Source organism: Schistocerca cancellata, chromosome 6 (assembly GCF_023864275.1).
Source record: "Schistocerca cancellata isolate TAMUIC-IGC-003103 chromosome 6, iqSchCanc2.1, whole genome shotgun sequence".
NCBI lineage: Eukaryota > Metazoa > Arthropoda > Insecta > Orthoptera > Acrididae > Schistocerca > Schistocerca cancellata.
Window position 1 is genome coordinate 417,585,317 of NC_064631.1, and position 26,194 is coordinate 417,611,510.

The following is a 26,194-nucleotide window of genomic DNA, read 5'->3' on the forward strand; positions in this document are numbered from 1 at the left end:
ACCCACGGTGATTTAGAACAGTAATAGCATATAATAATTCGGTGAAGCTACCTAAGAGAACAACAATTACTTAATAAATAGGAGCCTTGATCCCTCAGATTTCAATTCAAATGAGCGACTTTACAAGAAAACAGACATTCTCATTACAGTTTCTCGTTTTAACTGCTTTCTAGTGCGCATCCGCAGATTCGTGCTACGAATATTTCGTGTGTATCGTGTGCTCAGGCGACGTGAACCACGGCCGGCTCTCAATAGAGGCGGCCGTGCGTGAACCAATCTGCAGTTTCAAACATTTACGGTCGCGCCGCTGCTGCAGAGATACATCTTCAACGCACACCTTCAAGGTGCATCGTGTATAGGAACTTTATCAGGCGACGTGAACCAGTCGGTAGTTCCAAATACGTACGCTTGGAGCGTTGTTGCAGACGTTCCTCGTCAAGGTCTATATAGACCTTGTGTATCGTGTATCTGGGCATACACCGCCTGGTTCTGTTGTACTTCGCGGCGTCATTTTTGAGATCTTCTACGATGTTCTCAGCTTTTCATCAGTGACACAGATATTGACAAATTTGACCTGCGCTCGTCTGCTTATCGTGAGTAAATGAGATTAATGTCCTCTAACTAAAACTGTGAAAAATCAAATCTCATCAAGTGCCAGTAGCAACACTAATGATATCTGTGAACAACTTTGTCTCATCAAGATTCTGGAATATTGCGATGATAGCACACAGACGACCTCATTGCCGTCACTCTTGCGCACTGAATAATGTTGCGCTCAAAGCGAAATGTTGGTATGGTCCTGTGTTTTCCAACGTTTCAACTGACTTCTAGCCAGGTACGGGGACGGGAGGCATTACAAGGTACAATTTTATTTGTACTCCGAATTACGATTCAACAGTACAGATCGTGAATCATGCTAAATAGTACCCACCCCGTTGCACATGAATGCAATACAATAAAACGAATTACAGAATTACCACATACAAAATTATGAAATGTAAACGTCAAAATTAGTTAACAGTTTACAGCAAGAATAAATATTGCTGTATCCCATCCCCTAGCCCAAGATTAAAAAAAAAAAAAAAAAAAAAAAAAAAGAGGAACTTAGAGGTGTGATCAAAATTTGGAAGTAATAAGACCTGATCACCGAAAAAAAAGGTACGTCCGTCTGAATGGAATTCAGGGAACAACAGAAATATTTGCTCTGATTGTTAGAGTGTGATCAAGCGACAATTTGGTACATTACAATCGATTCATATCCAGTAATTGTAATATGACTTATTGCGATCGTACGTTTTTATTTCCTTAGGCTACCAGTACTTAACCAGATTACTATATGTGGGGTGTCCGTGTAATTTATTTAACTTTTGGCAACTACCGCCACAATAATGTTAGTGCAGTTGGCACTGTTGTTTCACTTACCGTAATAACCATTAACCAAGTTTCATGGAGGATGGAACAATAGACCGATTGACAAGAGTCAGGAATTGGCGTGACTTTTCTATGGAAGATCCAAACTTAATATGTTAGCCCTGTATGTACTTGAAATGTTACGTAAATCATAGTGAACGTACTGAATCGAACTTCATTTCGCTGCAGTACGAACTTTTTTTTTTTTTTTTTTGCCCCACTTCACTGTGCCGCAACACTGACACTATTTTGGGTTCCAGATGCACACAAAAATTTTCTGACGGGGGCATATAGCTTTTGGTCCTAGCGTTAAAGAACATCTGTAAGCGGCCACCGCTGTTTACGATTAATGTAAGCGCTTACCGATTGGACAGCCCTGTCAAAATGTACGGCAATTAGTGTTGGAGCATGGTAGGTTAAGAAATCATTTATCAGAGCTTGATAAGGGAGAGATAGGGTACGGTATTACACTGGTGCCCGGAGTAAAGGCTGAAGACTGGCTGTACGGCAGTTCATTATATAATATACTATCAATAATAACTTTGCACTGTAAATATAGCTACAATCTCGAAACTAGACGGAATGAAAATAAAAGTTTCGTGCAATATGATCTGCTGTAAGATGGGAGTTATTTTGGACAGCTTTTAACATACAGTATTTATTGATCGGCAACCAGTTATAAAGATGAACACGAAATGAACTTCTGCGACAATTTGCTTCGGGTATACAGTTCGCCAAATCATTTTACGTGCTGTACAGAAATTGTATTCCTTTCCAAACTTTGAGTTTTAGTTCGGCAGTGGTACTAAAGAAAACGATTGGACATTTTTATCTGAATGTCACAAACGTTCGTTACCTATCCACTGACTTTGGCGTAGAGTATATGAAATATCAAATCTAGTCCTTTATGCATAATAAATGTTTCATCCTACATCTTTATTAGTGGGCTGACTGTTTCTAGAAACTTTTTACAACATGCACTATGTACCTCATAATAAGACTCATTCTCCTTCCTTGGGTAACGCCAACCTTCAAAGTTAACAATTACAACATCACATGTTTTGAAGACATGAGGCAGTTTTAATATGATGCTGTTATTTAGGTACAGACAATGCAGTACTCCCTGCATCCAACATGCATGAAACGTGTCAGTCATTCTATTCTGTCTTTGGGGTCAACAACAGAAATGGACACTATGGGCTCTTTGTCATCTTCATGTGGAGAAACTGCTGTAGGCAAGGATGTAAGTCAGTATTGCATTGAACAAGATTTTGAAAGCTGTGCAGTCAAACTAGAGCTAGAAACCTGTCCATCTTGATTATAACTATCTACAGGGCACCAGTAGGAAATACCCCAAAGTTCCTTGCGCAACTAGAAACTGTGATTATAAAGCTTTGCAAGAGCAACAGTAAAAATTTAATTTGTGGATTTTAACATTGACTTTCCATCAACCAACAGTAATCATAGACAGTTAAAAACACTAATGTCTAGCTTTAACTTACACCCAATGATCTCATTCCTGACAGAGGAGGATGACTACAGCAAAACTGTGATTGACAAGTTTTCCTGGACCCCACACACTATTGTGATGTAAAAGCGCAGGCTGCAGTAAATGGCCTATCTGATCATGGTCAAATAGCGGTCCTATAACCCAGCAAAAGAAAAACGTTTAATGTACACACCCAAGTTAGCAAGGGTGCCCATCCCATAGTTTATGGGGGGGGGGGGGGGGGGAGGGTTGGATAGGGCTAGACCTGGGAGTGTGAAGTATTTTTAGTATTTTGGAAGTGAATGCCAACTTGAAAGTAGCCATAGAAAGTTGGTTTCAACTCTGTTAAAAACCTGTGTAACACAAACTTTTAGGTCATTATCTTGAGAGAAAAATGCCTGTCCACACTACATTCTTTTTCTTTCAGTGAGAGCATGGGGGGGGGGGAGGGTATGGGCGCCCTCACAAGTTATTCGTGTTAGAATAATAAACAATGAATCGACCAATATTTTTAGAAATAGTCTACAACAGGAACGTTGAGAAGAAATTGATCATGAAGACACTGAGAATAAGAAATTTAATTCATTATTAAACCTGTTTCTCAAACACTTTGAAGTCAGCTTCCAAAGACAAATCAAATGTAATAGGTTGAAAGTCTGGATAACAGCTTGGATTAGAATATTATGTGCTAGAGAAAGGGAACTTTACCTACAACAGAGGAATAGTACACACAAAGAAGTGAACGTAACTATAAGAGATACTGTAAAATCTTAAATTAACAAGGCAAACAATAAAACAAAAACCACATGGAAAATTGTAAAATCTGAAACAAACAAGTACAAAATATTAGAATAAACAGGGGTAGCAGAGTTAATGGAAACTGGGGTGAACCACAATAATCTGAAAACGGCAGCCTCTGAGTACAATAAAATTTTCCTCTCTCTAAATGAAAAAAACAGAAATACAAACACTCAACCTCCCTCAGAAGCCATAAAACTACTTAATTTTACACAAAGTACACCACTGAAAACATTGCACTTCAAATCCACAACAGCCAACCCAGACCTATTGTCTATGATGGAATATCAATCAGGGCACTAAACTTATAGGGTGGCTTAATCAGCAGCATATTGTGCTGTTTATGTAACCAGTCTATGAAAATATGGGTATTTCTTCATAGATTAAAACATGCTACAGTGACACTAATACACAAAAGTGGTGATCAGACATATAATATCTGAGTATTGGTCTATCTCTACACTGCCAGTTCTTCCAAAAATATTTGAGGGGGTAGCGTACCATAGGCTACATGAACACCTAACTCAAAATCGCTCACTGGCACCCTCCCAGTTTGCCTTTAGCAAAGGGCTCTTCACAACAGGAGCAATATTCAGTCTCACAAAGGAAGTTCTTGATTAAATGAACTGTAGAAGATATCCATTACAAATTTTCTATGATACTGCTAATGCTTTTCATTGTATAAAACATAAAATATTTGTACAGATACTCCTACACTGTGGCATCAAAGACCAACCATTAGCTTGGCTAGAATCTTACTTACATACCAAGAAACACTGTTGCTCTAACAGGTGTGGGTGAAACAATAAAATCAGAGGGGGGAACTATTAAGTATGGTGTTTCCCAAAGCTTGATCCTTAGACCATTGAACTTCTTAGTGCACATTAATGACCTACCAGCACCAGGAAATAAAATTGCAGATACAGTAATGTTTGCTGATGACAAGTATCATGATCAACAGTATGCAATCCTCAGTGCAGATTAAAACTGAAACAATAATGCAACAAGTGTGCAAGTGATTTGCAGCAAATAAGCTATCATTAAACCTTTCAGAAACAAATTTAATGCAGTTTCGCATAGCAAATAACAAGCTACAAGCTCTCAAAATAGATATCAATGGTCAGAAAATAAATGAAACTTCACATATAAGATTTCTAGGAATACAAAAGGATAATAAATTAAGATGAAATGAAAATATTGATTACCTGCTGAAGAAACTTAGATCAGTATGCTTTGCACTAAGAGATATTTCACCCTGTGTTGAGAGGGAAATAATAATGTTGTCATGCTTCGCTCATTTCCACCCTCTGATGTCATATGGGATAATATTTTGAGGAAATGCTGCAAAAGTTGAGAAGTTTTCAAAATGCAGAAGTGAGGTGTGTGTTGATCTGTGGTGTTTCAAATCTGATATCCTGCAGGTGCCTATTCAAGACAAATGGAATCCTGACAATTGCAAGTTAGTGTCTGCTAGTTGATGGAACTTGTAAACAACATCAGAAAACTTTTCCAAACTAATGATGCAATCATGATGCAAGTTAGAAGCAAAGCCTTCATAATGACTCAGTAACTCTCTACACAACACAAGAAGGAATTATCCTGGCCGGAATAAGAATTTACAAAAACTCCCACTGAATATAAAAAAGGACAGCGGCAGTCCTTATGTATTGAGGAGGAAACTGTAACAATTCCTCATAAATCATACCATATAAAATTTAAATGAATTTCTAGAGCTATAAGATTTCTAAAATATGTATTATATTATAAACCATGTAATTTGTATTGCAATGCATGTAATATTGTATATCTTGTACATGTATTGTCTGCAGTATTGTTGTTTTTCTTGAAACCTTGAATGTAATATTGTATGTCTTGTATTGGTGTTGTTCCCATATTGTTTATTTTTCTTCTCTTGTTGCCCATTTAATATTGTATTCATTGAACTGTGCTACATTTCTGCACAATCTTTGTACTGCTACGTTCCAGCACAATTTTTGTACTGCTACATTACAGCACAATCTTTGTACAAAATATAATTTAACAGGACCAAATAAAAATCAAATCAAATCACTGTGATACTTTGCTATAAAGATTGCACTTTCCTCAATGTGCACGTTAGTTGCAGATTGTTAACGTACTTTAGATGACATCATAGAGGTTGGCAGCAACTACAGTTTTTTTCTGACAGAACATTTACCTTACTCCGTCTCTTCATAACGTGTCTCTTTTAAGGAGTGTGCTCTCCTCGGTGTGCATGTTCGTTGCAGATTGTTCATGTACTTTAGGTGACATTGTAGAAGTTGGCAGCAACTAAACTCTTTTCTGACACAACATTAAGCTTATTCCTTCTCTTTATAACATGTCTCATTTTGTTGTCACCATATGGTCTTATTTTTCCTTACTTTTCTAGAAGTACCTCACCCACTGCTCTGTCATCTAACTCAAGATTTTTTCAAGAGTTGCTTGCTTAACTCAGTGCAGAACCTCATTACTATTAAAGAAAGACCTTGTTTTGTGTGCATTGCGGAGGGGGGTCTGGTAGTGGATTATAATTTAAAATCTTATTACATCAGGAGATTTCCAACCTCTGACAAAGTAATCTCTTCTTTTTCTAGATTTGTATGAATTCTCGTATCTGATACACCAGCAAAGAAAGCTTACTTTGCTCTATAATACAATTATATGGATTTGCAAGGTTTCAATGGATACAGTCAGAAATTTGAATCCACAGTGCAGTAACAGATTTTAGCAGAACTTTTGGCAAGCTGTAGGTGCAACTGTTTCTGGCCATGGATGTTAGGGTGTTGCGCAAAACTGGATGTATAAATGACTTAGAAAGTGACACAAAATTAAGTCTATAGTCACTTTGTAATGCTATTTCATGGCATTAAAAGATGTTTGGCAGCGTAATTATTACAATGATTTTATGGGCACCCATAGCTGCCACTTGACAGTCAAATGGCATACACCTGATAAGCATAACACTCTGATGTTGGCTACAATCCACCTTTCACACCTCAGTTTGCTTTGCTGCCACCACCTCCCTACCCCCATACCCTACTCACTCCCTTAAAACACTCTATAATCCACCAAAGAAACGTATATGGAATGTAAGCCCATTACCAACAGCAATTCACTTAATGCAAAGAGCATGCCAATAAAATGTTTCAGAAATGGAGGAAGATGAGTTTATCTTAAGAGCCATGTCTCTTATTCATCAATTTTGATGGAGCAATGCATGTTTGTTATTATCTACATGGAGCTCTGAATCACTGTGCATGATGTTCACAGTACAGTGTGGTAGTAGCGATTGTCATGTGTGCTACATATAACTGTAGATGGTATGGACCTCTGATTTGTTGAGAGAAAGATATAACTTGTATCGAATGTAAGACTCTTATTGTAAACTTGGTGGATCTGATGATGTTGCACTTTTCTCCAAATAGTTATGGCCTCATCTTTCATTATCCATTTTACACACCCTGTGTAGTAATTCGAAGGGGGGAGTGGGAAGAAGAATGTCTGATGTTTGCAGTACAGATAATATTTTGTTCCAGTGTGTCAGTTTTTGTTGATTACCCTTCTTCATGCCTGTATCACATTTGGAAACACTGCTTTCTAATATGCATTGACACAGTTTATCAGATGTTCACCAAGTTTATAATTATGTAATGTTAATAAGCTGAAATTCTGAGACACAGAGGTGAAAACACAAATCTAAAGATATGGATAACAAGAGGCATAAAAATATTGAGCAACACAAAAATGGACTTTCTCAATTATAGAAAAAGTTCCTTAAGTTATATTACAAAGTAAACTCTAAAAAACTGATGCACCATGAAGGAATTATTCGAATGGGATGGAAATCTGTAGATAAGATGCACATACACACCATGTGATCAAAGGCATCTGGACACCCACAAAAATAGAAGTTTTTCATATTAGGTGCATTGTGCTGCCAGGTACTCCATATCAGCAACTTCAGTAGTCATTAGAAATTGTGATGGATCAGAATGGGGCACTCTGTGGGACTCAAGGACTTAAGACGTGGTCAGGTGATTGGGTGTCACTTGTCATACGTCTGTAGGTGAGATTTCCACACTCCTAAACATCCCTAAGTCCACTGTTTCAAATGTGATAGTGAAGTGGAAACATGAACGGACATACACAGCACAAACGTGTACAAGCCGACCTCGTCTGTTGTCTGACAGAGACTGCTGACAATTGAAGAGGGTCTTAATGTGTAATAGGCAGACATCTATCCAGACCATCACACAGGAATTCCAAACTGTATCAGGATCCACTGCAAGTACTATGACAGTTAGGTGGGAGGTGAAAAACTTGGATTTCATGGTTGAGCAGCTGCTCATAAGCCACACATCATGCAGGTAAATGCCAAACAACGCGTCGCTTGGTGTAAGGAGTGTAAACATTGGACGACTGAACAGTGGAAAAACGTTGTGTGGAGTGTCAAATCATGGCACACAATGTGTCGATTGAATGGGTGTGGCGAATGCCCGGTGAACATCATCTGCCAGCGTGTGTAATCCCATTAGTAAAATTCAGAGGCGGTGGTGTTAAGGTGTGGTCCTGTTTTTTATAGAGGGGGCTTGCACCCCTTGTTGTTTTGCATGGCACTATCACAGCACAGGCCTACATTGATGTTTTAAGCACCTTCTTGCTTCCCACTGTTGAAGAGCAATATTTGGGGATGGCGACTGCATCTTTCAACATGGTCAAGCAGCTGTTCATAATGCAAGGCCCGTTGTGGAGTGGTTCCATGACAATAACATTCCTGTAATGGACTGGCCTGCACAGAGTCCTGACATGAATCCTATAGAACACCTTTGGGATGTTTCGGAATGCCGACTTCATGCCAGGCCTCACCGACCAACATTGATATCCCTCCTCAGTGCAGCACTATGTGAATAATGGGCTGCCATTCCCCAAGAAACCTTCCAGCACCTGATTGAACGTATGCATGTGAGAGTGGAAGCTGTCATCAAGGCTAAGGGTGGGCCAACACCATATTGAATTCCACTATTACCGATGGAGGGTGCCATGAACTTGTAAATTGCTTTCAGCCAGGTGTCTGGATACTTTTGATCACATAGTGAATGTAGACATGATGCACATATACAGACAAGCAAATGATTACAATTTCAGAAAAACAGTCATTTATTAAAAAAGAAAGAACTTCACAAATTGAGCAAGTTAATAATGCGTTGACCTACCCCTGGTTCTTATGCAAGCAGTTATTCAGTTTGGCACTGATTGACAGAGTTGTTGGATGTCCTCCTGAGGGATATTGTGTAAAATTCTGTCCAGTTAGCACAGTAGATCATCAAAAATCCTGAGCTGTTAGAAGGTCATGCCCATAATGCTCCAAACAGTCTGAACTGGGGAGAGATTCAGTGACCTTGCAGGCAGAGGTAGAATTCGGCAAGCACAAACACAAGCAGTGGAAACTCTCGCTAGGTGCAGGCAGGCATTATCTTGCTGCATATCTGAAGGAACAGGCACTGCAGCAACTGCAGCCTTCATGAAATACACGAAATGTATTTGCAGTTGAAAATATGGGCAACCATCAGCTGCATAATGAAATGGTGACAATGAAAATTTGTGCTGGATCAAAACTCAAACATGGATTTACCAGTTATTGTGAGGGTTTACCTTACTATTAGGCTATTCGAACATGACTCGTGGCCAGACCCAAGCTTCTATAAGTTGTCAATCATGTGTCTACAACCTGCACTCATTACGTATATTCCTGTACAAGGGAGACATTTTAATCAAATGTCACTTGCCCTTGGCAGGTAAACATGATATTGCTGTGCCTGTGCTGTACACACATGGTTGATAATGTGCGAAAGTTTGGGTCAGGCTGTGAGTCGTGCCCGCATAGCCTAATAAGGCAACACCTATTGATAAGTGGGGAATCTGGGTCCGAGTCATGGTCTGACACAAAATTTCATTATTTTCATTCCATTACAAGGCAGTGGTTGTCCATATTCCCAACTGCAAATACATTTCATGTATCAATCCTGGTTGTTGAATCGTATAGCAGGCATCACTCAAGTTAGTATCTTGCCACCGTCTGGGCCGACTCCAGACACTTCTTAACTGGTCACTGGGGCTTAATCCAAAGCAGGACTCATCACTTCTACTACAGTTCTACTCTATTCAATGAGATTCCTCACTGAATTTGCCCGACAGCATTACAAACTGGCCTTTTGGTGTACAGAGAGGTAGTCAGTGCAAGGGGTACCATGATGCAGCCCCTTTTCTGTGAGCCACCAGTTAATGGTCTTTGTGATAAATGACACACCAGTTGCACTTCAGATTGATGATAATAATGAATCCAGGGCTCTGAGTGCCTCTCCGATAATTTCTCAGTCTTCACATTCTGTTGTCTCTAGGTCAACTGTTTTCTTCTTGCCGATGTCTTAGGTCATGGTTCACCCATTTTTGCCAACATCGTCAAATGATGACACTGCTGCTATTCAAATATCGAGTGATTCACTGATTACTCCAACTTCATTGAGGCCAATTACTCATCCTCTCACAAATTCTGAGATCTGTGAACATTGTTCGTGCTTCTGTCTGCGAGGCATAGTTACTGTCAAACGAAGTACACAGAATGAAATTTGTGAAGACTTTGTGCCCTGTATCAACATGTCCTCTAATTACTATCCTTGCCAGCTGTTTGGTCAATACCTGTATGAATACCAATTTGTGACTAATTTGCATAACTCCTTCATGGTACATTTTCTTCCCCTTTTTCTTAGATTGTAGATTGAGATATATGGACAAGTCATACATCAGGCACAAACAATGGCTAGTGATAAGTTTATATTAGAATTATAAAATAAAAGCAAAGCAATGTGGAAAGTAATAAAGAATGAAATAGTGAAAAGGAAAATATCAGCCTGAAATGTGACAAGAATTACTGCCCCCAACAGATTGCAAATCTTATCAGGCAGTACTATGCAAACAGTACAATAAAATCTGATAATCAATAGCCCAAACAACCACCATAACAAAGTAAATTCTTGCTTCCACACAGTCTGTTGGATGAAACGACACCAAATGAGACATACACAAGCAAAAATCTTCAAAACATGTCCTCAGGAGTTGATGGTGCTCCAGACTTAATCATTAAGGAATCTATTAATAACATTGAAACACCCCCTTGCAGATATAATCAACTCATACTATTCAATAAGGAACCTTTCCTGACTGTCTTAAAATTGCCACACTGATCAATATTCATAAAAAGGTGCCAAAGCAAATTTTGAAAACTATACACCATTCTCTTTACTATCAAGTTTTGCAAAAATCACTGAAAGATTCTTGAAAAACAGATTAATGAAATTTCTGGAAAAGAACAAAATACTCACTAATGCCCAAACTGGTTTTTGGAAAAATAAATCTATGACTGATGACATCTATAATTTTTTACAGAATGCTCTAGAAGCAATGGACGGAAAACAAAATGGGGCTGGTATTTTCTTAGATCTAAGCAAAGCTTTTTACATCTTGAAGCATAAAATTGTGCAGGGAAACCTCCAAAAGTTCAGCATTAGAGGCATTGCATTAATACAGTTCTCCTCATCCTTAACAAATCAGCAGCAAACACTTGAACTGATAGCCCCATATGTAGGAATAATGAAAAGAGGAGTCCCTCAAGGATCCACTTTTGTGCCTATACCTTTCTTCTGCACAAAAAAACCTAGATCTAAACACTGAATCACAAATAAATACCATATTTGCAGATGACACTAGCAACGTTCTTATGGGAAAACTGCACAACAGCTACAAGTAAACGTAAGTTAAGCTACAACCCAAATAAAATAGATTTGAAGGAAATAAGCTAATAATACATACAGCCAAAACAACTTTTATAAACTGCTGTTTATTGAGGGGAAGACTCCAACTCTCCTGTGGCAATAAGCTGCAGCAGAATTGCACCCTCACTGGAAACAAAATTTTTAGGCTTAAGACTTCAACAGTATTTTAAATGGCACACACATAAGGGACAGAAATGTGGCACTGAAGGAAGTGTGCTATAGCCTATGTTTACTGGTACACAAAACAAGTTTCCACACTGTTCGAATTGCATATCGAGCCCAGTTCTACAGCATTCTACAGTATGGTAGCACAACTGCTAGTTCAATCATCTCCTTGGCACAAAAAAGAGCAATGTATTGTGCACTACAAACAGATGCCTGCAGGTCCCCCTTTCAAAAGTCTTTGATCCTCCCACTTTCATATATTTTTACACTAGAAACATGCACATATGTGGAAAGAACGTAAAAGAGATAAATAAAAACTTTAATTACTGTACATGAACATAATTAGTTGAAAATAAGGAGGTAATTTGCAGTCATTCATTATATTTGCAAAAGACCTAAAGAATGTAATAGATATGTTGCTGGCTCAAAATAACATGAAGTTGCTTTTAATTACAGCTGCTGCAGTTAAACACAAAACTATGTCTGAAGTCACTGGAACAGAAGCAGAGTTACTGAAAATTTCAGCCATGTTCAAAGAAAACATTCTTACTGATATATTGAAAGATGTGAGTGGGCAGTCAGATGTAGCACTCAAGGGTTACACATTGTCTCCATTAGATGATAAGGGAGAGTGCTACACAAGTGACATTAGAAGAATACGAATTGAAGGCACATCACATAATGGCTCTGAAGCGCATTCTGTAGCAGTTGTTATTAAAGCTCTACCTTCTAATATTTGCCATAAACAACCATTTGGATTGGCACAATTCTACAGAAATGAAGTACACTTCTACAGAGAGGTAAGAAAAATACACTTCAGTGAAAGCTCACACATTGTTTTTATTTTCTTCATAATCATTGTCATCATCATACAATACGTGGCTTATTCAGAAAGTAAGTGTAGTGGAAAAATAATGCCCTCAAAGATCTCACCTGCCAACTCCTTCCCCCACTTAAGAACCTCTTTCTGCACCTGCACATCGGTTGAAAATTTTTATTCCACTCCTGTGTGCCTTCACAGAGGCACCAATCAGTGGGCTACAGCGGGTGGTTCTAAACATCCCAACCAAATGAGTCCAGGAACACTTTGGTGGCTAAGACTGTATGAAGAGAGGTGTTGTCCTACAAGCACATTCCTCTCATTGGCATTTCCCCTTTTGTTTTGAACAAACCTTGAGTTTTTTTAGGTGCTCACAATATTGTTTTGCATTGATGGTCTCCTTCTGAGGCAGAAATTCAATCAAAATGATGCCTCTTCTATGTCAAAACACTGAGGCCATGATTTCCTCTCCTGAAATGGTGGTTTTGAATTTTTTGGCACGGGGAGTTGGTGTGATGCCTCTGTGCAGACTGTCTTTTTGACTCTGTGTGTAATAATCTACCCACATTTCATCATCAATCACAATAGAGCTCAGAAAAGTCTCACCTTCCAATTGAAGCTGCTGAAGAAACTTATGGGTGCTACTGACCTCGTTTTTTCTTGAACTGCCCTGTCAGCATTTTGGTACTCATCTTGCACAGTTTCTGGTATAGGAATCAGATCACAGCATCTGATTCAAACCTGTTGGGATTTCTTACTGTCATATTTGATTTAACTGGACACTGCAATGTAAGTGTATGTTCTACCATGTTTTTGCGATGCTCCCCCTATTCAGGGGATCCCCTCTACCACCCACTGATGAAAAAAACCGCTGCCCGTTATCCCATTATGGTTGCAGTACACTTAGTGTCTGAACTTGCATAGTAATATACATCGCTATTTCCCATACACAACAAACATTATCAAGTGCTTTTCAAAAAATATTGGGGGGGGGGGGTGATATGTATGTCACCCCCCCCCCCCCCAATATTTTTTGAAAAGCAATTTCAATTTTTTAAGTCTTTGTTGACAAAAAATGACACCACTGAATGACTATATCTAAGCTTAACTAACTACACATACCAAAATCTCTTTGCGGTAAGAATTGATGGTTTGCAGGGTTTACCAACACACCAGTAAAGCAAAGCTACTTATATTATTAACTAAAAAGACAATATTCCCAGTTTTAATGAATTATGTTGGTATGTCTATGAGTGATGAAGGAGCGGGGCGGATTAGCACGAATATGCGTGGTTTTGCTTCAAGTGTGTAGGAGGGGAGGCTAGGGGCCAGATGGTTGACATTCAAACACTATGTGACAATCAGTTCCAGTCCTGTGTTGTTATAATAATAAAGTTAGTCAATGATGTGTCAAGAGGAATTTATATGAACAGTGTTCAAGGCAGTTCATCCATAAATATTGTCCAGATAATCTGATCATCAAGCAGCGGCAGAACACACACATAAAATACAGTTGTGATTGGCAAGCATTTGGAGCCAGAGGCTCCTTCTTCAGGCAGAAGGGGAAGGAAGAAGGGTGAAGGAAAAGGACTGGAGAGGTCTAGGAAAAGGAGTAGATTTTGGGAAAGTCACCAAGAACTGCGGGTCAGAGGAGACTTACCATACGGAATGAGAAGGAAAGAATTCAACCCTTCTGCCTGAAGAAAGAGCCACTGGCTCTGAAAGCTTGCCAATCATAACAGCCTTTTATGTGTGTCTTTTGCCAGCTGCTTAGTGAGTAAATTTTTTATCTATCCAGTTAAATAATTTGATAAGTAATTGATTGTTTTCGTTGTTACATAAATATTGTCCCTTTTTTAAAGACAAAGGAATGGCGGTTCATAAATATTTACTGCAAAATGTAAGCCAATTTACTCAATTTTCATAACAGAAGAAACATATTTAGGTCACTATAGGATGACCTGTGTAAAATTGTTATAGCTTATGCTCCTGATACTGTACTTAATTACTGTTACTGACTTTTTAACTGCTTACATTTACATCCCTAGTTTCTGAAATTTCCTATTCATGTTTCTAAATTATTTTTAGTGTCTGAAAAATAAACTAAATAGCCTATTTATTTATTTTTCCAATACAAATAGAGCTGAATTATTTTGAAAAACTATTCAATTTCATATACTTTCCACAGTTGTTAAGGACATAATACATAATTATCGTACACATACTGTCGATAAATTTAAATGTTAATATCATAACGTTTTTGTACTGGGTAATTGCAAAATACGTTTTATCCAGGCTTAAATTGGCATGCTTTAGGAATTTTAAGTGTCATTGCAAAATATGGTACGAGGTATCCAGAATGCTCCAAAAAGTGGTTGTAGGTCGTAATTTTTTCAACTTGTTGAAGGGGATTTCTTGTTTAGACTGCACTGTGATCTATAGCCTATTTATTGAGTACACACTCCCCTCCCCTGCCCTGGCCAACAATTAAGTGCCGGTGACTCCCACGATATAGAGCTGTATTGAAATGGTTCTTGACAATTTGTTTTCAGTTAAAAAATACTGTGAGAATGTATGATTGATCAGATTTACACTTTGTCTTATTGGACAATTACAAATAATAATTCAATCACAATGTTAAAGGTAGTTTACAAGAAGAATTGAAGCTTAAAGTGCAGGCAATTTGAACAAGACATTTAACTATGTTTAGAACTATTCCCATAACCCCTCTTGTAAATTTCTTCCAGTTTTCTTATTTCAGCTTGCTTGAAGACATATTCTCATTTGCTCAAACTAAACCAAATAAAATGATACAATGGTATACCACATGCTATAGAAACAAAATTGTAGAGGGACCAGTGGAAAACGGCAAAATTCGTAACTATGTTACTTGGGATGAACAGTTGTATCTCTCACATGTGCATGGCATACTGTTGTTTTCTGAAGCCTTTCCCAGAAAGATTATAGAAAATAATATTAAAAAAGGGTGAGTTTTATGATTACATTAGGCTCTTCCTAACAGACTTTTTGGCACAGGTAGTGCAAATAATGACAAGTAAAGCAAAATACTGTTACTCATCAGGCAACATTGAAATTATAACTCGTTTTTCAGAAAACATTTACTAAAATTCTGGCTTTCAAAACTAGAGATACCTTTTCTTAAGTAGGAAGAAAAATGATAAATACAGGTTGAAATGATAAGGAAAGGAGCTGAACCAATTAGTACATCAGGAAAGGTGGAGGTTCAATGAGAAAAACCTGGTCTTCCCTTCGTGCCCATGTGGTAATCTTACCTTATCTTTCTCAGTGGAAATCTACAGTTCTTTGTCAGTTTTGCATTGGCTCCACTTAGCTGATCCACAGTCACATCCTCCGAAGTGACCATCTACCCCACTGTGGTGTGGAGCCCTTCTGACAGTGTCCCACATCCTATTGGACTACCCTAATTTGGTCACCTTATGGCGAAAACTTAAACTTGATGACATGCTACCCAAGATACTAGCAGACAATGCCAAAATGGCTGATATGTTTCACCTGTGAAAGTGATTTCTATTCTTCTCTATGACATGGGGCACATTAGCCTTTTCGGCCATTTAACCCTTTGGCTGCTGCAGCCACGCATCAATCAAGCAGGGTCAAGCGCCCACCATTGAGGCCGCCTTATCCTGGTAACTGCGCTAATGGCTTTCCCCAGGTCAGGAGCGCACAGGTGCCACTAAGGCGGTGCGCATAAAAACGTTCAGAGTACTAGGTAGAAGGACTGGTGGCGCGCATAAATACATTCAGAGCACACAGGGACAGGTACAACGGCATCCTTTAACACGTCAAGAGCAGTTAAAGGGTTAAGGGATTGGAGGGGTGCCCCGTTGCCTGCTCCTACCCAGGGGGCTCATGTGTGCCTTTGCTCAGTGGTCTGGCCTGGCTCCTGCTCTGCCCTCTCAACCTTTTTAACCTGTTATCTCCCAGTGATCTGTTTTTAGACTCTATTGGTTTTCATTTTATTGCTAATAAAAAGGTAACTTATATTTAATTCCAGTATTATATTATAAAATTACATTATTGATAATAATTATTGTAATTTTTCTATTAGTGAACACACAAACAATGGGATTTTTCTTATATTTTAAAATGAGGTCACAATTGCAGCACGTTACTTTTTATATTTTTTCTATGCTTATCAATTACTATTTGTGTCTGTTTAGTCTGGTTGGGCTTACATTGTCGTTTAGCAAATGTAAAGACAATCAATCTATTTTTTGACCTGAGATGAAATGGTATCATCTGCTGACACAGCTGTTATAAAAGCCATGCAATAATAGTATCGAAATGGTAACGTCTGCTGACACAGCTGTAATAAAAGCCATGCAATAATAGTATTTGGTTCTAGCACTGGTGTTGGTGGTTGAAATTTATTTTATGCAGTGTAGCACATAAAAAAATAGAACAAATGCAAGCAGTTATGATGCAGTGTTCAAGGGCATTACAATGGATGAAGTTTTGGTCATTATAAATAATTATAATTTTGAAGGACTGATTGATGAAAACAATGAAAATGTTGATGAGGTTGTTGTTCCTCTGGATAATGATGCGTTAACTGATGAAGATGAGGCAAATGATGGTAAACAAAACAGAAGGAACTTTTCAGCCACCTGCAGACTTACAGTAAAATGAAGCCATTATATACTGCAACTCCTACACATGGCATTTCAGCTGATGCAGCTGTAGAAGAAATGAAAAACAAAATAAAGGACCTCACACCAGTTGAAGTTGGAGAAAATATCTTGAATTTCAATAATGTATGATCATGAGAGAATCAGTGCAGTATGCAAGTTGTTCTACAAACATACAAGGCTTCTCTTTTGACACTGAAGAACTGAGAATATTCCCAAGCTTACTACTTTTGTCAGGGTACCACAGACTTCCATCAGAAACACTACGTTATTGGTCGTAAGATGACGACTCAGGACTGGAAATCATCAAGAAAGCTATGTTGCGATATATCAGAAGATAAAATCTTTAATTGACTTGAATGATAATGATCAAGCTCAAGACAACAAACATGGTAGATGGTGCAAGGTTAGACCATTAATTTCAAAGAAAGTCCTTCCAGCAGTTTGATACATTTTCAGAAAACCTGAGTGTTGATGAAATGACTGTGAAGCATTATGGGCATCACACAATAAAACAATTCATTTGAGGCAAATAGTGTTGATTTGGCTATAACCTATGAATATTGTGTACCACTAATGGTTACTGTTTAAATTTTGATTTGTACTGAGTGAGGAAGTGCAGTGGTTGGCACACTGGACTCTCATTCGGAAGTACAGTGGTTCAAACCTGCATGTGGCCATCCTGATTTAGGTTGTCCGTAATTTCCCTAAACTGCTTAAGGCCAATACCGGGAGAGCACCTTTGACAGGGCACAGCCGCTTTTCTTCCCTAATCGGAGCTTGTGCTCCATCTCTAATGATCTCGTTGGTAACGGGACATTGAGCACTAATCTCCTCCAATTTTGATTTGTACACTGGCAAGGAAATGACAAAAATACTGACCTTGGTGTTGGACATAGGGTAGTGTTAAATATGCTGGAGTGCACTGAAAATCCTCAGGTTCATACTATTTATTTCGACAACTATTTCACTAGTTGAGATCTCTTGCTGCATCTGCGACACATTCCATTTAGGGCAACAAGTACAGTGCAAGAAAACAGAACTGAAAAGTGCTCTCTTGAAGAAACAAAGCAATTGGAAAAAAACTGCCTTTTGGCACTTATGACTTTGCCTTTGATATAAGTGGTGAAGTTCTGTTTGTTAAATGGAATGATAATATGATAATAAATGCATCTGTACGGCACCAGTTTTGATACTGTGGAGCCACTTACTTCTGCAAGTAGGTGGAACAGAATAGCTTAAGCATAAAACCAACATTCAACAGCTACAGTTTATAAAGAATTACAATATAAATATTGAAGGAGCAGACCATCACGACAGGCTTGTTGGGAAATATGCCACTTCTTTACATGGCAAGAAATGGTACAGGACTCTCTTTGCAAGAATAATCGATATGGCTGTTGTGAACAGCTGGATCATATAACACATGGTACATGGAGCAAGATCTCTGGATTTATTGGAGTTCCAATGATGTCCTACTGTCCAGTATCTGAAAACGGCTACCAATTGCAGAACAAGACATCCTTTATCAACACGTGGAGGAGCTTTCCATGAAGTGAGGAATGATGGAAAATACCACTTTATGTCAACACGTAATTCCCAAAGATGGTGTCAGTTTGAAGGTTGCAAAGGCAGATCACTGACATTTTGTGACAAACGTAACATTACACTTTGTCACGACTGCTTTCGACACAAAACAAGATGGAACAATTTAAAAGTGTAAATTGTTGGTTAGAGCTGAAAATCTGGTTTTTACAATGATAGGTTGTTGTAAAGTAAATTTTAGCTTTTTCTCCTAAAACTGAAAGATATGTGTAATACAAAATATAACAACAAGTAACAATATAATAAGTATATGTAATTTTGTTTATTATAAGTAATTAACCTTTACAAATAACAGAGCTGTTATAATTTAATTATGAAAATGAATATTCAACAGAGATAAGAAAATCTAAATGTTTGTATAAATGTCAGATAGTTTGTCAGCAACTCTATTCATCTGAGTACTTTAAAAAATAAATAAAGGATTTATTTATGTTATTTGACATCACTATAATATATAACACAGAAAAATGTTGTCATCATTCTCATCATCATCATTCTCTTTCCTGAGATTTTATCAATATTTCCTTGTTGCTAGTTTTCTTGTGGTAATGGAGGGTGTGGAGGCATTGTTCGGATGCAGAGGGTGTGTCTCCCATCGCAAGATGTCCTGGTGGCCTCCAGCTGCTTTCTGGGCGGGGCACTCTCCCACCTTCACCCTTTTACTCCTCTTTCACTTCTGTTTGCTTCTATCTCATGGCGTATTTGATTGTCAGATACAACAGGATTCATCAAGATTTATCTTTTATGCCCTTCCTCTCTTGACACTCCTCCTGGCTTGACACATGAAGGATTGAGGGACTGATGACTTCGTAATTTGGACCCTTTGACCTCATCAATCCATCCATCTTCATGAAACCTCATATTTGTTATATTGTACCTGCAGGAGCTGTCAGTAGCTTTCGTCTTGCATTTCAGGTACTTGAGAAGTTGATGGCATTTCAGAAGAAGAAAAACCCGAAAAATGTCTTTACACAAATTCCAAGGTTAGTTTCAAGACACGCAATTTCCATTGGACAAAAGTGATCATTGTTAAGTCCCACTATAAAGGAGGATGTTGAGGGGTATGGAATGAGAAAAAATATAAATTAATAAAAAGGTGGCAGTCAGAAAGTACTTCTCTATGCTGTATTAACAATTCACTACAACTAAATTGCTATCTACCATTTGTACTTACACAAGTAAAAATGGATATAACAGAATTAGAAGAAGAAGAAGGAAAAAAAAAAAAAAACAAAAAAAATCAGTTTATTGCATCTTTCACACAGTCATGTTTTCTAACAATAATTTCTTCTCTACTATCTCACCCTCTTTCCTTTGCTCCTTTCTTGCCTAGCAGATGTAACAATCTGTTGTTGTGGTAATGCTATCTTCCTTAAATAATCAGTCGCTATATAAACAACGTAGTATCTGGAAATAATTAAGAGCTCATAAGAATAGAGTGTGGTAGTGTATGGTGAAATGAATCAGTCCAGATGATGTTGCTTTAATACACAAATCAAAAAAAGTTTTGCATCACCCCAGTTCTGAAACCGGTACAGAAAAATGGAATAGAGATCAACATAAACATAATTTCCGCCCTTTTTATTGCTCATGAAAACCAAATATTGCATGTTGTACCACCATACAGTGAGACCTTCAGGGGTGGTGGTCCAGATTGCTATGCACACCAGTACCTCTAATATCCAGTAGCACGTCCTCTTGCATTGATGCATGCCAGTATTCGTCGTGGCATACTATCCACAAGTTCCTCAATGGCAATTTAGCATATGTCCCTCAGAGTGATTGGTAGGTCACGTCATCCATGAACAGCCCTTTTCAATCTATCCCAGGCATGTTCGATAGGATTCATGTCTGGAGAACATGCTGACCACTCTATTTGAACAATGTCATTATCCTGAAGGAAGTCATTCACAAGATGTGCATGATGGGGGCGTGAATTGTCGTCCATAAAGATGAATGCCATGCCAATATGCTGCCGATATGGTTGCACTGTCGGTCGGAGGATGGCATTCACGTATTGTACAGCTGTTACTGCACCCTCCACGACCACCAGTGGCATACTTCGGTTCCACATAATGCCACCCCAAAGTAGCAGGGAACCTCCACCTTGCTGCACTCACTGGACAGTGTGTCTACGGCGTTCAGCCTGACCTGGTTGTATCCAAACACATCTCCAATGATTGTCTTGTGTTGAAGGCATATGCGACACTCATCAGTGAAGAAAAACATGATGCCCATCCTGAACGGTCCATTTGGCACATTATTGGGCCCATCTGTACCTCGCTGCATGGTGTCGTGGTTGCAAAAGATGGACCTCGCCATGGAAGTTGGGAGTGAAGTTGCGCATCATGCAGCCTATTGCGCACAGTTTGGGTCATAACACAATGTCCTGTGGCTGCATGAAAAACATTATTTAACATGGTGTCATTGCTGTCAGGGTTCCTTCGAGCCATAATCTGTTGGTAGTGGTCATCCATTGCAGTAGTAGCCCTTGGGCGGCCTGAGTGAGGCATATTGTTGACAGTTCCTGTCTCTCTCTTATCTCCTCCATGTCTGAACAACATCACTTTGGTTCACTCCTTGACGCCTGGACACTTCCCTTGTTGAGAGCCCTTCCTGGCACAAAAGAACAATGCGGACGTGACCGAACTGCTGTATTGACTGTATAGGCATGGTTGAACTACAGACAACATGAGTCGTGTACCTCATTCCTGGTAGAATGACTGTAACTGACTGGCTCTCGGACCCCCTCCGTCTAATAGACGCTGTTCAGCACTTCTGAACAGTCAAAGGGACTGCGTCTGTGATACAATATCCACAGTCAATATCTATCTTGAGGAGTTCTGGGAACTGGGGTGATGCCAAAACTTTCTTTGATGTGTGTATAAAATACGGTTCAGGATTACATGCTTGCTGTCACGATTTATGAGAGGCACCGCAGCAAAGTCTGTGCTGTGGCAGTTGAATGGAAAGCAGATACAACGCAGATCAAATGCAAATTGAAAATGACTTAATTAACTTTTGAGAATCATCCTGGTAACAAAATCTGTGTTTATTGGTGCACCTTTGAAGTCAAATGGCAAATAAAGGATTATTAATTTAATACCTCTTTTGGGAGCTGTTAGTGCAATGTTTCATGTTGATCAGCTAAGGTGGCTGAGGTAGCCACAAACAGAAATTATTTGAAAAAGTGGCACACAAATAGCTTCCTCTTTTCTTAGCAGGAGACACAAGGCTTTCCATGATGGAAGTTAAGATTGCTCTTACCCATTGTAACCCTCCAGTGCTTGTGTGCAACTTGGACTTTAAAAAGAAAACCTAAGTTCATTTTCCAAATTCTTTTCATGTTTTCTCCACTTCTTTATTAACTTTAATACATCTCTGGACTTTGATTTTTGATAATTTAGCTCTTCCAGAACTATGTTTGCCAGAATTGTAATTCTTTTTTTAAAAATCTAACATTCCTTAGCTCCTGACAGGGGCAACATTAGTTCTGAAAGCCTGAAATCTCAGATCATTTGTCACTGCAAGTATGTTTTTAACTTAAAAAGCATAATTTACTGACATACGATATAACTTCCACCATAGTTAAGTCATCTAGCATAATTTACTGACATACGATATAACTTCCACCACAGTTAAGTCATCTACAAAACTAGGAATTGTGCTTTCAGACTATGTACAGTTTCTTCAGACCCATTAAAATATTATTTTAAAGAAACAAAATTTATTTTTGCGTTGTAATGTGCACCCATGAGCAATCGAAGTACCCAAACATACCTATTAGCATACAGTGACCCCTTTCACTCTGATGACAGTACTGACATACTATGGCATGGACTCTGCAAGACACAATTCTCTCAAATGTCAGATCCTTTAAACAAAAGTTGTGCCCAGTGACTGGAAGAGAACACTGATCACACCCATCTACAATATACAGTGCTCTTGCTGATGTAACCATGGAACTCGACTGTCATGTGCATTACCACTTGACAGGGCCGTTGGTGCACTTTGTCATTTTCAATTAGACCAAATTGTGGAGATGATTGGGTTCCATGCATTGTCCAACTGGCGGTCACTGTCACAGTTCACCAGCTTTCCACCAGGTGTACTTCCACAGATACTTTAATAATGGCATCCCAAAACAGTGTTGCTGTGGTCAGAATTATAGTTCTGTCTTTCTCGATTGAAAGTCCAAGAGAAATACAGTGTTCTGCAATAGCGGACTTGAGCGCAGTGTTTATGTTCAGTGCAACATTCTTTCACAGTGAGCGTGGTCTGTCCTATGTAAGCCATACCACATTACAAAGTATTTTGTAAGTTCCAGCCTTCCGCAATAGCAAGTCATCTTTCACAGATTCCAAAAGGTCTGCAATCTTAGGTGGTTTGACAGAAAATCACTTTCACCTGAAATTTACTGAGGATTCTTGCTATTTTAAACAAAATGTTGCCCACAAACAGAAGAAAAGCTAAAGCTGGCATGTTTTGTCCATTTATCTACTTCCTGATTCTTGGTTTTAAATGATAGTGTCCTGTTAATCTGCAGGGTGAAATATCAATTTTTTTCTGAACGCTGTCATTAGGTGGGCGTGAGCTCTTTAGGCGAACTATCTCAATCTGACACAGCGTAGGCTCTGTGTAAGATTATTTTAAGCATGCCCACAGTTTGTGATGTGTAATAACAACTTGACTCTTGCAAATACAAATCAGTATGAGTGGGCTTATGATTAACTGAATGAATGCCCCAGATAGTCATCATTCTTTTGTGTAATCTAGACATCCATGTTGTTGTGAATGGAGTTGAAATGGTAAAGAAACTCCATCAGTTTATCTCCTCGTCTCCATAAGGCCACAATATGAAAGTATCGTTCACATACCTCCAAAACACAGTTGCTTTATTCAAGTGCTCTCTCTACTCAGAATCCTTCATATAAGGCTGGCTACCAAGGCAGACAAAAGGCTGCATGTTGCAACACTGTCTGTCTGTTCTTTTTTGAACATAAAACAGGTTACATCTTAAAGTTGCAACACATCTTTTTCCTGTATCATGGGATTGGGTTGATGGAATGACTTTGGCCAAGTCTGACTGAATCCATAAGAATACAAATTTCCAGCAGATGTCAAAATTTGATTGTCTGTTGCCACAGCCATTGTCGCCACAAGAGGTAACTGCCCAACCTTCCGTTGTTAATATAACAGAAAAAAAATTGAATGATCTGATGCTGTCTGCACTAAGCAAAGGACTCAATTTTGCACCTAAACCTAGAGCATCACCTTTAATATCTGTGAGTGGTGTTGAAGAAGCTGTACATCTTCTTCCTTCGAATTCGGCAGAAGAAATTAGAAGGGAAACTTACCATGCCCTTTTGAAAGCTCCTCCTTAATGTAGTATCTTAACCTCACAGTATGTATGATGATAAAACGTATGGTCCGCTAAGTGACTCTGCCTATAGAAGGATCGATTATGGCCATACAGGACGTGTGCAACGATAAACTTCTGCACTGCTGAATTCTTCCTTCTTACCACAAGAGATCATTAAGAGGTTAAGACCACACAGTTGTGTATCACCAAGACTTTATGTCCTTCCAAAAATTCAGAAGGAAAGTGTTCCATTACGTCCAATTGTGAGCAACATTGGAGCTCCTACATATGATTTAGCCAAACATCTCGCTTCTTTGCTGAGACTGTTGGTGGGTCAATAGACCGGGGGCTTTCCATCTTAGCTGTTCTGACCATTAGATATGGCATCACTTGTTACACAGGTGCCTCTTGAAGATTCTTTGCCACTAACTGACAACAGGTTTCAGGTGGACATAACTGCTCTGTTTTGGCAAGCTTTATTTTCAACCTATTTTATTTTCAGTCAAGAATATTTTGAACGGATTGACAGTGTCACCATGGGCAGCCTTGGTGGCAAACCTTTTTATGGAGGGTTGCAAGGACAACACACCTAAATCAGTTACCCTTAAATCAATTGAATTTTGGAAGTATGTGGATGATTCTTTCATAGTATGGCCTCATGGAGATGATAAATTGATGCAGTTTCTTCACTACCTCAATTCCATTTGGTTCACTACGGAAATAGTGAAAGATGGTTGTATCCTTTTCTTCGATGTCTTGGTTACATGAAATAATGATGGTTCTATGGGCCATTCAGTTTATCGTAAGCCCACTCAAACTGATTTGCATTTGCAAGTGTCAAGTTGTCATCTCCTGTCGCACCTGAGGGGGTGGTATGGGTATGTGATAACACAGGGAACTCTCCGCAGGTCATCGTCGTACTTGTCAAAAAAGTGCAGGACTCCTGCTCACCATCGAAAACAAATGTGAGGCCATCTTTCGGTAGCACGTGTCTTCCCGGTCACTGCAGACACAGCTGTTCGTCTCTCGCGTTATCAGCAGCCTACGCAATGCACGGTGATTCCCTAATCCTCCTGCTGCTAGTCTGCAACCGATGGTGTGGGATGACACAGAATGTGCCAGGGTGTCCGGCACTTGTTCTCGGACAGAAGGTGCAGATGTGAATAGGTTACAAAGTACTTCGTGCAAAATCTGGAGATCTTCCCAGGTGGCAGTCAGAGATGGTTCACAGGAACCTCGATGACGAGTACCCCTGCCTTCACGTTCTGAGGCAGTCCAATATCAGGTCACTGTCACACCCTAATACCACACAGATCCAACCCCAATACCACACATTTCCAAATACTGCATGACTCGACCAGCTGGCCGACTGGAGAGACACACTTAGGCCGCTTTCAAACTCTGTCGGGTGCTGATAATGCTATCTCACATGAGCATGCACTATGTTCAACGCTGTTCACGCCACTGATAAGCCCTACCCATGAACAACAGGAAAGGATTTTGGTGGCCATTCTACCTGTCGCACAGAATTGCAGTTCTAATAATTTACATACTTGTCGCTGGTGCATACCTGTGCGCTTCATATTTTTGTCAGGTAGTGTGTGTTACGTGAAGACAAACCGACCACAGACTAGCGATCAGTATATTACATACGTGTCAACATGACAGGACAAGACAGAGCATACATCACTGTGCTTAAAACACTTATACATGGAGCCCCACTGTCTCAGGTCACAATAGTTTGCCTAAAGAGCTTGCAGAAAAGAACTGATATTATACCCAGCAGATTGACACAGCATTTTCATTTAAAACCAAGAATTAGGCAGTGGATCAAGAGGAGAACACACTGAGAAAATCTTTAGCTTTTCTTCCTTTTGTGGGCAACATTTCGTTTAAAACAGCAAGAATCCTTAGTAAATTTTAGGTGACAGTGATCTTCCAGCCATCATCTAAGATTGCAGACCTTTTGGGCTCAGTGAAAGATGACTTGCTATTGCAAAAGGCTGGAATTTACAAAATACCTTG

At 39.0% G+C, this 26,194-nt stretch overlaps 1 protein-coding gene across 2 annotated transcripts in view; it reads left to right on the forward strand.

Moving 5' to 3' along the window:
* The first annotated feature begins 461 nt into the window (after nucleotides 1-461).
* The window catches only part of LOC126191227 (uncharacterized), a 31,794-nt gene continuing 6,061 nt past the window's right edge, over nucleotides 462-26,194 (forward strand). Inside the window, exons 1-3 of one of the 2 annotated variants that reach the window (XM_049932030.1) lie at nucleotides 462-593; nucleotides 12,169-12,512; nucleotides 19,723-19,790. In XM_049932030.1, the coding sequence (XP_049787987.1) occupies nucleotides 12,192-12,512; nucleotides 19,723-19,790 (389 nt within the window). In that variant the 5' untranslated portion in view covers nucleotides 462-593; nucleotides 12,169-12,191. Of the gene's footprint in view, nucleotides 594-1,748; nucleotides 1,822-12,168; nucleotides 12,513-19,722; nucleotides 19,791-26,194 lie in introns of those variants that run through there. The other variant, XM_049932032.1, reaches the window with a different exon arrangement.